The 13,880-nt window shown below is 48.8% G+C and overlaps 1 protein-coding gene across 1 annotated transcript in view; it reads right to left on the minus strand.

Moving 5' to 3' along the window:
- Positions 1–13,880, minus strand: part of LOC112215276 (neural cell adhesion molecule L1.1) — a 65,968-nt gene that overhangs the window by 22,311 nt on the left and 29,777 nt on the right. The window contains exons 17-18 of the mRNA XM_042299967.1: positions 13,291–13,361; positions 12,814–13,033 (exon numbers count right to left, since the gene is read on the minus strand). Of these exons, the coding sequence (XP_042155901.1) occupies positions 12,814–13,033; positions 13,291–13,361 (291 nt within the window). The remainder of the gene's footprint in view (positions 1–12,813; positions 13,034–13,290; positions 13,362–13,880) is intronic.

Genomic DNA, 13,880 nt, shown 5'->3' on the forward strand with positions numbered 1-13,880 from the left:
GAGAGACACAGCGAGAGACAGGGGGAGACACAGCGAGAGACAGGGGGAGACACAGCGAGAGAGACAGCGAGAGACAGGGGAGAGACAGGGAGAGACACAGCGAGAGACAGGGGGAGACACAGCGAGAGACACAGCGAGAGACACAGCGAGAGACACAGGGGAGAGACAAACATAGAGACATAGAGAGATAGAGAGAGAGAGAGAAGAGAGAGAGAGAGAGAAAGAGAGAGAGAGAGAGAAAGAGAGAGAGAGAAAGAGAGAGAGAGAAAGAGACTTGACTTTTTGTCTTTCTTTACTTAAACAAACTCATTTCATTTAAAACTCTTAAAAATAAAAATAAAAAACAAAAGTATATCCTGTACTGCATACATTTGCCATACTCACCTTTCTATCTACCACATGATACAATCCAACATCACAATACCCACTCCTACAACTGTATATCCAAAACACCTTCCCCAGCTATGCAGACAGCCCCCTATACAGACAGCCCCCCCAACACACCAGATCTCCTCAAACATCTCTACACATTTGATCATTTTATAGAACTCAAACTCAACCCTGAGGCGCGCAGAGACCATCCCCAATAGTAAAACCCTTTGACCCCCTCAACCTCTAACTTCACAGCAAACATCCCAACAGTATAAAATCCCAACAGTAAAACCCACCCCCAACCTCTCACACAGACATCCCAACAGTAAAACCCACCCCCAACCTCTCACACAGACATCCCAACAGTAAAAACCACCCCCAACCTCTCACACAGACATCCCAACAGCAAAACCACCCCAACCTCTCACACAGACATCCCAACAGCAAAACCACCCCCAACCTCTCACACAGACATCCCAACAGCAAAAACCACCCCCAACCTGTCACACAGACATTCCAACAGAGACATTAATGGCATTAACCTGGTGCACACAGAAAACACATGAATCACAGTTTCTTTCATTTGACAGAAAGGACACCCCTACCCGACTCCCGGTTCAACCCGTACCAACCAGCTGTTAGTGGCCAGGGCTCCATGTAGAACCCTCTACTGGAGGTCCCCTGACCTCTTTGGTACTGGGGGTTTGTAGAGCCCCCTCAATCTAAAACCTACCATACTCTCTGCCCCACATATCCCCTGCCACTGATGTGCCTTCACTCCTGTTAGGCTCCTAATGTTCCTCACCTTAATGCAGAGGTTGAAGAGGGGTTTACCTCCCACCACCTCAAACTCCCCCAGGCTCCTAATGTTCCTAACCTTAACACAGAGGTTGTAGAGGGCTTTACCTCCCACATCCTCAAACTCCCCCAGGCTCAGAGTGTTAAAATCTAACAAGTCATCGAGACCCCTTTGCCAGTCTCCCGTCTCTGCCGTCACAGTGGTGGAAACATTGGTGGCCCCTCTCCCTTTGGACGCTCAAAAATCCCCCTTACCGGCTCAGACAGTGCCTCCTGAACCTCCAGGAATCTCTCCAGTAGCCTAAGAGACATTATTCCTGTTTGTTGTGCCAAGACTTCCGGGGTTTTCCACCCCTCCTCTCCCAGCAGTCTCAGGTCACCCAGCCTTAGTAAACCCCCTGCCATCAGTTGCCTCTGCAGGGAGGCCGACTGAACCGATCTCAAAGGGATGGCTGGGTTGTGGAAGATAGGCTCCTCCCACACCCATAGCCCAGGCTCCACACCCCCTTCTCATGTGGGCCTTAGCAGCTGCCAGGCCCTCAGCATTGCAGAGTAAAAATCTGAGAGACCTGCTGTACTCAGCCTCTCCAGCTTCATGAGGAACAGCTGCCGGTCCAACCCTAATCCGCCAGCTCACCTCAGCAGCGCGCATGCTGGCTCTCTCCAGCCTGAGGATGAGAGAGCTGTGTACTGTTGACAGAAAAGCCGAATTTGCACTTTCCCCACATCCCACCATTGACTCAGAGACTCATACTCCTCTCTTCTCTGCCCCCATCTTTCCCAAAAAGTCTGGAAACCTGAGCAAAAAGTGGCATCTTGTAAGAGCTTTACATTGGACTTCCAATAAGATGCCTGCCGGGGCCCTGGTGAAATAGACAGCCGAGCCATGGTTATGTGGTGATCCGAAAACCCCACTGGGAGAATGGTAGCACCCAGCAGCCTATTGCTCTGATTCCTGGACATGTAAAAACGATCAAGTCGAGCTGCACTCACCCTAGCCCCAAAAACCTTCACCCACGTATACTGTCTTGTGTTTGGATGTTTAGTTCTCCAAACATCCACTAGGTCGAACTGATTAATGATGTCCCTTAACACTCCCACTGACACTGAATGAGACTCTTCCCCATTTCTGTCTTTTGTAAAAATCCATTGTACAGTTCCAGTCCCCTCCGACCACCAGCGTCTCCTCAGGCGTTACCTGTGAGAGTTCCTGTCTAAGACTCCCAAATAGAAGCCCTCTTTCTCTCCCTGTGTTAGGCGCATACACATTTATGAAGACGAAACCCATGTTGTTAATTTCTGCTTTAACAACAAGCAGCCTACCTTCACACACCTCCTTTGAGGAGCAACGTTTTACAGACAGACCCGGTGCTAAAGGACTGTCTCTCCTGCACTAAGATCTGTCCCATGGATCAACACACAGACAGCCCCGGTGCTAAAGGACTGTCTCTCCTGCACTAAGATCTGTCCCATGGATCAACACACAGACAGACCCGGTGCTAAAGGACTGTCTCTCCTGCACTAAGATCTGTTCCATGGATCAACACACAGACAGACCCGGTGCTAAAGGACTGTCTCTCCTGCACTAAGATCTGTCTCATGGCTCAACACACAGACAGACCCGGTGCTAAAGGACTGTCTCTCCTGCACTAAGATCTGTCCCGTGGCTCAACACACAGACAGGCCCGGTGCTAAAGGACTGTCTCTCCTGCACTAAGATCTGTCCCATGGCTCAACACACAGACAGCCCCGGTGCTAAAGGACTGCCCCGCCTACACTAAGATCTGTCCCATGGCTCAACACAGACAGCCCCGGTGCTAAAGGACTGTCCCATGGTTCAACACACTTGCCCCTTTCCACCAGATCCCCCAATCGACTTCATTCACCACATCACTATGCGTCTCCTGCAGAAACAACACCTGTACTTTTTTTGTCTTACATATTCACCCAACACACTCCTCTTTCCCGCATCTCTGGCACCATTTATATTGAGTGAGCCTGCCTGAAGAGTCTCCATAAGAAGTGGGAGAAAAGCCAGCAGAGCAAGAGACCAATAGCAAAGCTCAAAAAGCCCCAGTGTCAGAAAGAAACTATACATCTAAACCGTGTCTGAAGGTAGACCTATACTCACTGTTGTGACCCACTTCCTCAACCTAAACCGTTTCCTGGGTGAGAGGACACCATGCCCCTCATTTTTCATAGCATGTTGTACTGATCTTACAAACTTTCTAGGATCAGAGAAAAAGCCTCAAGATTAACTTTTTCCCCCTTAGTCTCATTCAGGAACCTTGTCAGTTCTCTCAACGTGTACTTAGACCCCTCTGCTTGACTGGCTGTCAGCTCCGGGCCCATTGAAGAGGAGTCTGAAAAAATAACTCCTCTTCCTCAGACTCACTTTCCTCCTCATGTCTATCTCCCACCCTGACCACCTGCCCTTCCTCTCTGGTCAGGGCATCACCCACAACAACAGGCAACATTTCCATGGTGCCTTTGTCCACACCCTTTTTCCTTTTCCACTTGACACCCTCCTCCTCCCCCCTTAGTCTCTTACACTTCCCCACTACACCCTCCTCATCCACTAGAATAACCTGACTAGACCCAGCATCATCTACACCACCACCTCTAGCCTGACTAGACCCAGCATCATCTACACCACCATCTCTAGCCTGACTAGACCCAGCATCATCTACACCACCACCTCTAGCCTGACTAGACCCAGTATCATCTACACCACCACCTCTAACCTGACTAGACCCAGTATCATCTACACCACCACCTCTAACCTGACTAGACCCAGTATCATCTACACCACCATCTCTAGCCTGACTAGACCCAGTATCATCTACCCCACCATCTCTAGCCTGACTAGACCCAGCCTCATCTACACCACCATCTCTAGCCTGACTAGACCCAGCCTCATCTACACCACCATCTCTAGCCTGACTAGAACCAGCCTCCACTACACCACCATCTCTAGCCTGACTAGAACCAGCCTCCACTACACCACCATCCATAGCCTGACTAGACCCAGCCTCATCTACTCCACCATCTCTAGCCTAACTAGACCCAGCCTCCCCTACCCCACCATCTCTAGCCTGACTAGACCCAGCCTCTCCCCTAGACCCAGCCTCCCCACCATCTCTAGCCTGACTAGACCCAGCCTCCCCTACCCCACCATCTCTAGCCTGACTAGACCCAGCCTCCCCTACCCCACCATCTCTAGGCCTGACTAGACCCAGCCTCATCTACTCCACCACTCTCTATCCTGACTAGACCCAGCCTCATCTGCACCACCATCTATAACCTGACTAGACCCAGCCTCATCTACACCACCATCTCTAGCCTGACTAGACCCAGCCTCATCTACACCACCATCTCTAACCTGACTAGACCCAGCTTCATCTACACCACCATCTCTAGCCTGACTAGACCCAGCCTCCACTACACCACCATCTCTAACCTGACTAGACCCAGTATCATCTACACCACCATCTCTAGCCTGACTAGACCCAGCCTCCACTACACCACCATCTCTAACCTGACTAGACCCAGCCTCCCTACCCACCATCTCTAACCTGACTAGACCCAGCCTCATCTACACCACCATCTCTAACCTGACTAGACCCAGCCTCCACTACACCACCATCTCTAACCTGACTAGACCCAGCCTCCCCTACCCCACCATCTCTAACCTGACTAGACCCAGCCTCATCTACACCACCATCTCTAGCCTGACTAGACCCAGCCTCCCCTACCCCACCATCTCTAGCCTGACTAGACCCAGCCTCATCTACACCACCATCTCTAGCCTGACTAGACCCAGCCTCCACTACACCACCATCTACAACCTGACTAGACCCAGCCTCCACTACCCCACCATCTCTGGCCTGACTAGACCCAGCCTCCACTACCCCACCATCTCTAACCTGACTAGACCCAGCCTCATTTACCCCACCATCTCTAGCCTGACTAGACCCAGCCTCATCTGCACCACCATCTATAACCTGACTAGACCCAGCCTCATCTTCACCACCACCTCTAGCCTGACTAGACCCAGCCTCATCTACACCACCACCTCTAGCCTGACTAGACCCAGCCTCATCTACACCACCATCTATAACATGACTAGACCCAGCCTCATCTTCACCACCACCTCTAGCCTGACTAGACCCAGCCTCATCTACACCACCATCTATAACCTGACTAGACCCAGCCTCATCTGCACCACCATCTATAATATGACTAGACCCAGCCTCATCTACACCACCATCTATAACCTGACTAGACCCAGCCTCATCTGCACCACCATCTATAACCTGACTAGACCCAGCCTCATCTGCACCACCATCTATAACATGACTAGACCCAGCCTCCCCTACCCCACCATCTCTGGCCTGACTAGACCCAGCCTCATCTACACCACCATCTCTAGCCTGACTAGACCTAGCCTCCGCTACCCCACCATCTTTAGCCTGACTAGACCCAGCCTCATCTACACCACCATCTCTAGCCTGACTAGACCTGGCCTCATCTACACCACCATCTATAATCTGACTAGACCCAGCCTCCCCTACCCCACCATCTATAATCTGACTAGACCCAGCCTCCCCTACCCCACCATCTCTAGCCTGACTAGACCCAGCCTCATCTACACCACCATCTCTAGCCTAACTAGACCCAGCCTCCCCTACCCCACCATCTCTAGCCTGACTAGACCCAGCCTGACTAGACCCCCTACCCCCACCATCTCTAGCCTGACTAGACCCAGCCTCATCTACACCACCATCTCTAGCCTAACTAGACCCAGCCTCCCCTACCCCACCATCTCTAGCCTGACTAGACCCAGCCTCCACTACCCCACCATCTATAACCTGACTAGACCCAGCCTCATCTGCACCACCATCTATAACATGACTAGACCCAGTCTCATGTACACCATCATCTATAACATGACTAGACCCAGCCTCATCTACACCACCATCTCTAAACTGACTAGACCCAGCCTCCCCTACCCCACCATCTCTAGCCTGACTAGACCCAGCCTCCCCTACCCCACCATCTCTAGCCTGACTAGACACAGCCTCCCCTACCCCACCATCTCTAGCCTGACTAGACCCAGCCTCCCCTACCCCACCATCTCTAGCCTGACTAGACCCAGACCCAGCCTAGACCCAGCCCTACCCCACCATCTCTAGCCTGACTAGACCCAGCCTCCCCTACACCACCATCTCTAGCCTGACTAGACCCAGCCTCCGCTACCCCACCATCTCTAGCCTGACTAGACCCAGCCTCCTCTACACCACCATCTCTAGCCTGACTAGACCTAGCCTCCGCTACCCCACCATCTTTAGCCTGACTAGACCCAGCCTCATCTACACCACCATCTCTAGCCTGACTAGACCTGGCCTCATCTACACCACCATCTATAATCTGACTAGACCCAGCCTCCCTACCCCACCATCTATAATCTGACTAGACCCAGCCTCCCCTACCCCACCATCTCTAGCCTGACTAGACCCAGCCTCATCTACACCACCATCTCTAGCCTAACTAGACCCAGCCTCATCTACACCACCATCTCTAGCCTGACTAGACCTAGCCTCCGCTACCCCACCATCTCTAGCCTGACTAGACCCAGCCTCATCTACCCCACCATCTCTAGCCTGACTAGACCCAGCCTCCACTACATCACCATTCATAGCCTGACTAGACCCAGCCTCCACTACACCACCATTCATAGCCTGACTAGACCCAGCCTCCACTACACCACCATTCATAGCCTGACTAGACCCAGCCTCCACTACACCACCATTCATAGCCTGACTAGACCCAGCCTCCACTACACCACCATTCATAGCCTGACTAGACCCAGCCTCCACTACACCACCATTCATAGCCTGACTAGACCCAGCCTCCACTACACCACCATTCATAGCCTGACTAGACCCAGCCTCCACTACACCACCATTCATAGCCTGACTAGACCCAGCCTCCACTACACCACCATTCATAGCCTGACTAGACCCAGCCTCCGCTACCCCATCATCTCTAGCCTGACTAGACCCAGGCTCATCTACACTACCTTCCCTGGCATGACTAGGCTCAGCTTCTGCTGTCTGCATCTCCTTACCCCCTGCACTTTGACCTTGATTTCCCCCACTGGCGCTTGTGCCCTCACCTTGTCTACGGGTTTTATGTGGGCACGCAAAGCTCTTATGCCCCAAATCCCCACACTCAAAACACCATCAACTATCTGTGCTGGCAAACCCTGCATAGAGCCCTTCCACGTGCCTCACTTTGAAATGCACATTTAGTTGTTGCTTATTGTTGTTCCGAAACATAAACACTTGCCTCCGGAACGAAACATCATGCTTACCAGCATCTGCCTGAAAGCCTGCTGACAGTACACGAAAACCGCTAGCAAACTTTACCAAAACGACTTAGCTCTTTCCTGATTTCGTCATCCATAATAAATGGAGGCAAATTTGCAACAACAACTGTTGTTGAAGGGGTAGAGAGAGGTGAAATTGACACCAACACATCCCTTACAAGTATTCCGCTAGCAATTAGCCTACCAACCAAATTAGCCCTTTTCATGAACACAACCACAGCTTTGTTCATTCTAGAAGCAGAATGTATAAATTCAGCTCCTACATGTTCACCGACCGCGAGCAGAACCCCCTCCACTTTAACTCCATTCTCAGGAACACACCTGAATCCATGCTGTATCAACAGCATCTTCTCCACGCTAGGCTGAGAAGCCATCGTGCACACCACACCTTCCAAACCGCAGGTGTGGATACCACTACAACAAATATTGCATTAACCCTCCACCATAGAAAATAACATGTAAAGAAAAGAATCAAGAAAGTTAATTAGGATAGAGCCCTCCACACCAAACACTCAAACTCCAAAAAACTCCCAGCATGCACTACGAGAGAGAGAGAGAGAGAGCGAGAGAGAGAGAGACACAAAAACACAAAGAGACATAGAGAGAGGAGACAGACAGACACAGAGACAGACAGAGACACAGAGACACAGAGAGAGAGAATTGGATTTATACCAAAACATCGCATGGCCGATCATGTTTACACCCTACACACCGTGATAGATAAACATGTCCACCAAAATAATACCAAAATGTACGCTTGCTTTATTGACTTCAAAAAAGCATTTGATTCTATTTGGCATGCAGGACTGTTCTACAAAGTTATTGAAAGTGCTGTAGGGGGTAAAACATATGACATAATTAAATCAATGTATACTGGCAATACGTGCAGCATCAAAATTGCCCAAAAAATAACCGAATTCTTTAACCGGGGGCGGGGCCTTCGCCCGGGTTGCATTCTGAGCCCTGCACTCTTCAATATTTACATCAACGAATTGGCCACTATTCTCGAGGAATCCTCAGCCCCTGGTGTTAGTCTCCACAATTCAGTTTGGCTAAAACGAATTAAATGTGTCATTAAACCAATTGCATTTTATGGCAGGGAGGTATGGGGCCCACTTGCAAAACAAGAGTTTACCCAGTGAGACAAACATCTCATTAAAACCCTGAATGCGGAGTTCTGTAAGATTATCCTACATGTCCAGAGGAAAACTACAAACAATGCACGCAGGGCAGAATTAGGCCAATATGAACTAATAATACAAACTCAAATTCAGCATTACGTTTTAGAAACCTTTAAAATAAATACAAGTCCTGCAATGCCAAGAGCAGCCCACCCTGCATACCACTGCTGGCTTGCTTCTGAAGCTAAGCAGGGTTGGTCCTGGTCAGTCTCTGGATGGGAGACCAGATGCTGCTGGAAGTGGTGTTGGAGGGCCAGTAGGAGGCACTCTTTCCTCTGGTCTAAAAAAATATCCCAATGCCCCAGGGCAGTGATTGGGGACACTGCCCTGTGTAGGGTGCCGTCTTTCGGATGGGACGTTAAACGGGTGTCCTGACTCTCTGAGGTCATTAAAGATCCCATGGCACTTATTGTAAGAGTAGGGGTGTTAACCCCGGTGTCCTGGCTAAATTCCCAATGTGGCCCTCAAACCATCACGGTCACCTAATATTCCCCAGTTTACAATTGGCTCATTCATCCCCCTGTAACTATTCCCCAGGTCGTTGCTGCAAATGAGAACATGTTCTCAGTCAACTTACCTGGTAAAATAACAGATAAATAAATTTAAAAAATAAAAGACCTGAGCAAAGAACAGAGTCCCCTCATCCAGCTGGTCCTGAGTTCAAACCTGTTTGACTAACACACTGAAGCCTCAGGACCAGAATGAACATTCAATCAATCAGAATAAATCAAATTACAACACAGTCAAAACAAAACTACATTACTTACTGGGAAACACAAACACAAAGCAAAATGCAGTGCTATCTGGCCCTAAATCGACAGTACACAGTGGCTAACTATTTGACCATGGTTACTGATCAAAACAGGCTAACTACACAGTTCGCGTGTGTGAGCGTTGCAAAATGTATTTAGAAATCTATGTTATTCAATTATTCCCCCCACACTGCTTGGCGCGCCAACGCACTGCAAGTCCTGTCTCTCCCATCTCCTCATTGGTTTATAGAAGCAGGTACCCACGTGCCATCTCCTCATTGGTTATACCCATGTGGGTGACTGAAAGACGAACGAGGTCAGTTTTATGTGTGGATTAATTGGCGGAGTAGAGGACCTGCATTTCAGGTAAAATAACAACTCAATGTTTATATCCCAGGACAAATTAGCTTGCAACCAACAGAATGTTATATATATGGGGGATACAATCTTCCCAGTTTTGCAGATTCTGCTGTGAGGAGGCAGAGTCATTAGATAATTTATTTTGGTACTGTCCATATGTTGCTCATTTTTGGTCACCGGTCCAAGAATGGCTGAAGAATTGTGATATTTGCCTAGAACTAATGCTACAGACAGCAATACTGGGTGATTTGAAAAGTCATAGTCAAACGATCAATAATATAATAATTATTTTAGCAAAATGTTTATCTTTAATTTACAATCTGTAGAAGCTATGAGAATAGAAAGGTTCAGAACTTTTGTGAAGTTGAAAAATATATGTCAAATAGAAGTCCAATATGGATGGTGTTAAGAGATAGATGGGGGGGTTGAATGGAGCTGAAGGGTGGGACTAATAATAACAAGAACCAATGTAAAACATACGGGGTCTGTAAAATATATATAGGTTCAGAACTTTTGTGAAATAGCACATTTACAAATAGAAATCAAACTGGATGGACATCAGACTAACAATAACGAGGCTATATGCAGGGGGTACTGCAAGCAGGTCAGTGTGTGGGGGTGCAGGTTAGAGGTCATTTGTATATGTAGGTAGGGGTAAAGTGACTATGCATGGATAATAAACAGAGAGTAGCAGCAGTTTAATAATGTAAATAGTCCGGGTGTCCACTTGAGTAATTGTTCAGCCGTTTTATGGCTTGGGGGTAAAAGCTGTAAAATAACCATTTGGACCTAGACTTGGCACTCCGGTACTGCTTGCCATGCAGTAACAGAGAGAACAGTCTATGACTTGGGTGACTGGAGTCTTTGACCATTTTTTGGGCCTTCCTCTGACACTGCCTAGTATATAGGTCCTGGATGGTAGGAAGCTTGGCCCCAGTGATGTACTGGGCCGTATGCACTACTCTCTTTAGGGCCTTACAGTCGGCTGCCGAGCAGTTGCCATACCAGGCTGTGATGCAACTGGTCAGGATGCTCTCGATGGTGCAGCTGTAGAAGTTCTTGAGGATCTGGGGACCCATGCCAAATTTATTCCGTTTCCTGAGGGGGAAAAGGCATTTTCGTGCCCTCTTCACGACTGTCTTGGTATGTTTGGACCATGATGGTTTGTGATGTGGACACCAAGGACTCTCGACCAGCTCCACTATAGTCCCGTCGATGTGAATGGGGGCCTGTCTGGTCCTCCCTTCCTGTAATCCATGATCATCTCCTTTGTCTTGCTCACGTTGAGGGACAGGTTGTTGTCCTGACACCACACTGCCGGGTCTCTGACCTCCTCCCCATAGGTTGTCTCATCGTTGTCGTGATCATTGTCGGTGAACAGTACACTGTTGAGTCATCAGAAAACTTAATAATGGTGTTGGAGTCGTGCGTGGCAATGCAGTTGTCGGTGAACAGGGAGTACAGGAGGGGACTGAGCACGTACCCCTGAGGGGCCCCCGTGTTGAGTATCAGCGTGGCAGATTTGTTGTTGCTTACCCTTACCACCTGGGGGCGGCCCGTCAGGAAGCCCAGGATCCAGTTGCAGAGGGAGAACATTAGTCCCAGGGTCCTTAGCTTAGCGATGAGATATGTGGGTACTATGGTGTTGAACGCTGAGCTGTAGTCAATGAACAGCATTCTGACATAGGTGTTCCTTTTGTCCAGGTGGGAAAGGGCCGTGTGGAGTGTGATTGAGATAGATTCATCTGTGGATCTGGTGGGACGGTATGCAAATTGGAGTGGGTCTAGGGTTTCCGGGATGATGGTGTTGATGTGAGACATGAACAGCTTTTCATAGCACTTCATGTCTACCAACGTGAGCGCTACGGGGCGGTAGTCATTTAGGCAGGTTACCTTCACTTTCTTCGGCACAGGGACTATGGTGGTCTGCTCGAAACATGTAGGTATTACAGACAGGGAGAGGTCAGGGAGAGGTTGAAAATGAAAACACTTGCCAGTTGATCCATTCATGCCAGCAGTACACGTCTGGCCCAGCGGCCCTGCGAATGTTGTCCTGTTTACAGGTCTTGCTCACATCAGCTACGAAGAGTGTGATCACACAGACATCCGGAACAGCTGGTGCTCTCATGCATGCTTCAGTGTTGCTTGCCTTGAAGTGAGCATAAATCTGCCAATCTGGTATTTGATACCATTCCACTGATTCTGCTCAAGTCATTACCACGAGCCAATCAGATTCCATGACCTCCTGAGAGAAATGTGTCCTCCCCAAATCAGATTCCACGACCTCCTGAGAGAAATGTATCCTACATTTGCTATAGCATTTTACTGCAAGAAATTTTTAATTCTGCAGGAGTTAATATTAAGGCTATTTGAGAGGTTATAGAACTGTCGTCAGTGTCCAGATTTCAGTTCAACCCATCTGAACAGCAAGCTACAGTTCCCTTGACATGCCATAGGCCTATTTGAAGTCCCCATCTTGTGACTGTCTAATTTGTACAGCGCCTCACAATCATCACACGTAACATTCACTGCTGTCATCCTCTTTAACCACGTCACTAAATCTTCCCCAAACATGACTGTTCTGGTCCTCCCTTCTCTTTATTTTCAACTCTCCATTTCACAGCTTTTCGGTTATTGAATTGAACTCTGACATTGTCCTTTTTGACTCAGTGGATCGACATTTTGTGCGAATTCCAAAAATCTTTTGGCGATTGGTGTGTAGGCTATTTGGCTTGTAAAGTTGGGCCCTAAATCTTAGGCTTGAGCACTAATGCCAGACAGCCTAAAATAATGAAAGAAAATCCTCAATGTAGCCTATAGATATAAATTAAACAAGAATTATACATTTATTTATTTTTTGTATTGTTTTGTATTCGTTAAACCCGACTGTGTGTGAGTGTGTGTACATACAGTCCTCTCCAGAGAGAGTGTGTGGGTGTTTGTGAGTGTGAGTACATACAGTCCTCTCCAGAGTGTCCTATAACGGGAACAGGATGCGGCCCCTCGCCCAGAGAGTTGACAGCCTGGACCTTCATCTCATAACTAGAGAACGCTCTGGTTCCGTTCACCAGGTAGGGAGGATGTGGAACATGGGTATGGCTCCAGTGATGCTCCTGAACCTGTCGCCATGACACCTTATACTGGAACCCCGACCCGTTGTACAAACGACGGTCAATCTCCTACACACACACACACACAAGCAAGTTATATAGACGTACGTTTTTGACACACGCATGCACACGGACACGTTGAGAGAGAGACAGACAATGACACACACACACACACCACAAAATACTCACAACACACACATCACACTCACACCACAGACACACAATTCACACATTACACACAAACGACACACTCTCACACACACACAAACGACACACACAAACGACACACTCACACACACACAGAGAAACAAGAGCATGTTGTGTACCTCCCACATGATGACCAGTGTTCCTGGTTCTGTAGACTCACTACGCACATTTAGAGGGTAAGTTTCAGGAACTAGAGCGAGAGGGGGAGAGGGGGAGAGAGAGAGTTACAACAACAGACTAATGTAATCAGAGAGATAAGAGTTATAACACCAACAGACTCTGAAGTAACCCGCCTCAACCAATGTGGTAAAGATCTACTAATTTTTTTACACTTTAGAACCAGAACCCCCATCAGCAGCTAGCCAGCTAACTAGTTACTAGCTAGTAGTCAGATAGCCAACGCTAGCGGTCATCACCGTTAACTTGGACATCAGCCAGCCTCAGCCCGTTCAACTCCTGCCAGTCAGCACAGCGCGACATCAACCCAGAGCATATTGGACTGCTTTTTCTCTACCACATCTCCGAATTCCTGCTGCAAGCTCTGAACCTTTACACCGGATCATCACAGCTAGCTAGCTGCTATCAGAGTGGCTACTCCTGGCTAACGTCTCTGTCCCGAAGCAAGCACCAGTTAGCCTGGAGCTAGCCTCGAGCTAGGCCCATCTCCCGGCTAGCTGAAGAGGTCCATCAGCCAATTATTGGGCTACAA

The sequence above is a fragment of the Oncorhynchus tshawytscha genome, linkage group LG16 (genome assembly GCF_018296145.1).
Source record: "Oncorhynchus tshawytscha isolate Ot180627B linkage group LG16, Otsh_v2.0, whole genome shotgun sequence".
Taxonomy (NCBI): Eukaryota; Metazoa; Chordata; class Actinopteri; order Salmoniformes; family Salmonidae; genus Oncorhynchus; species Oncorhynchus tshawytscha.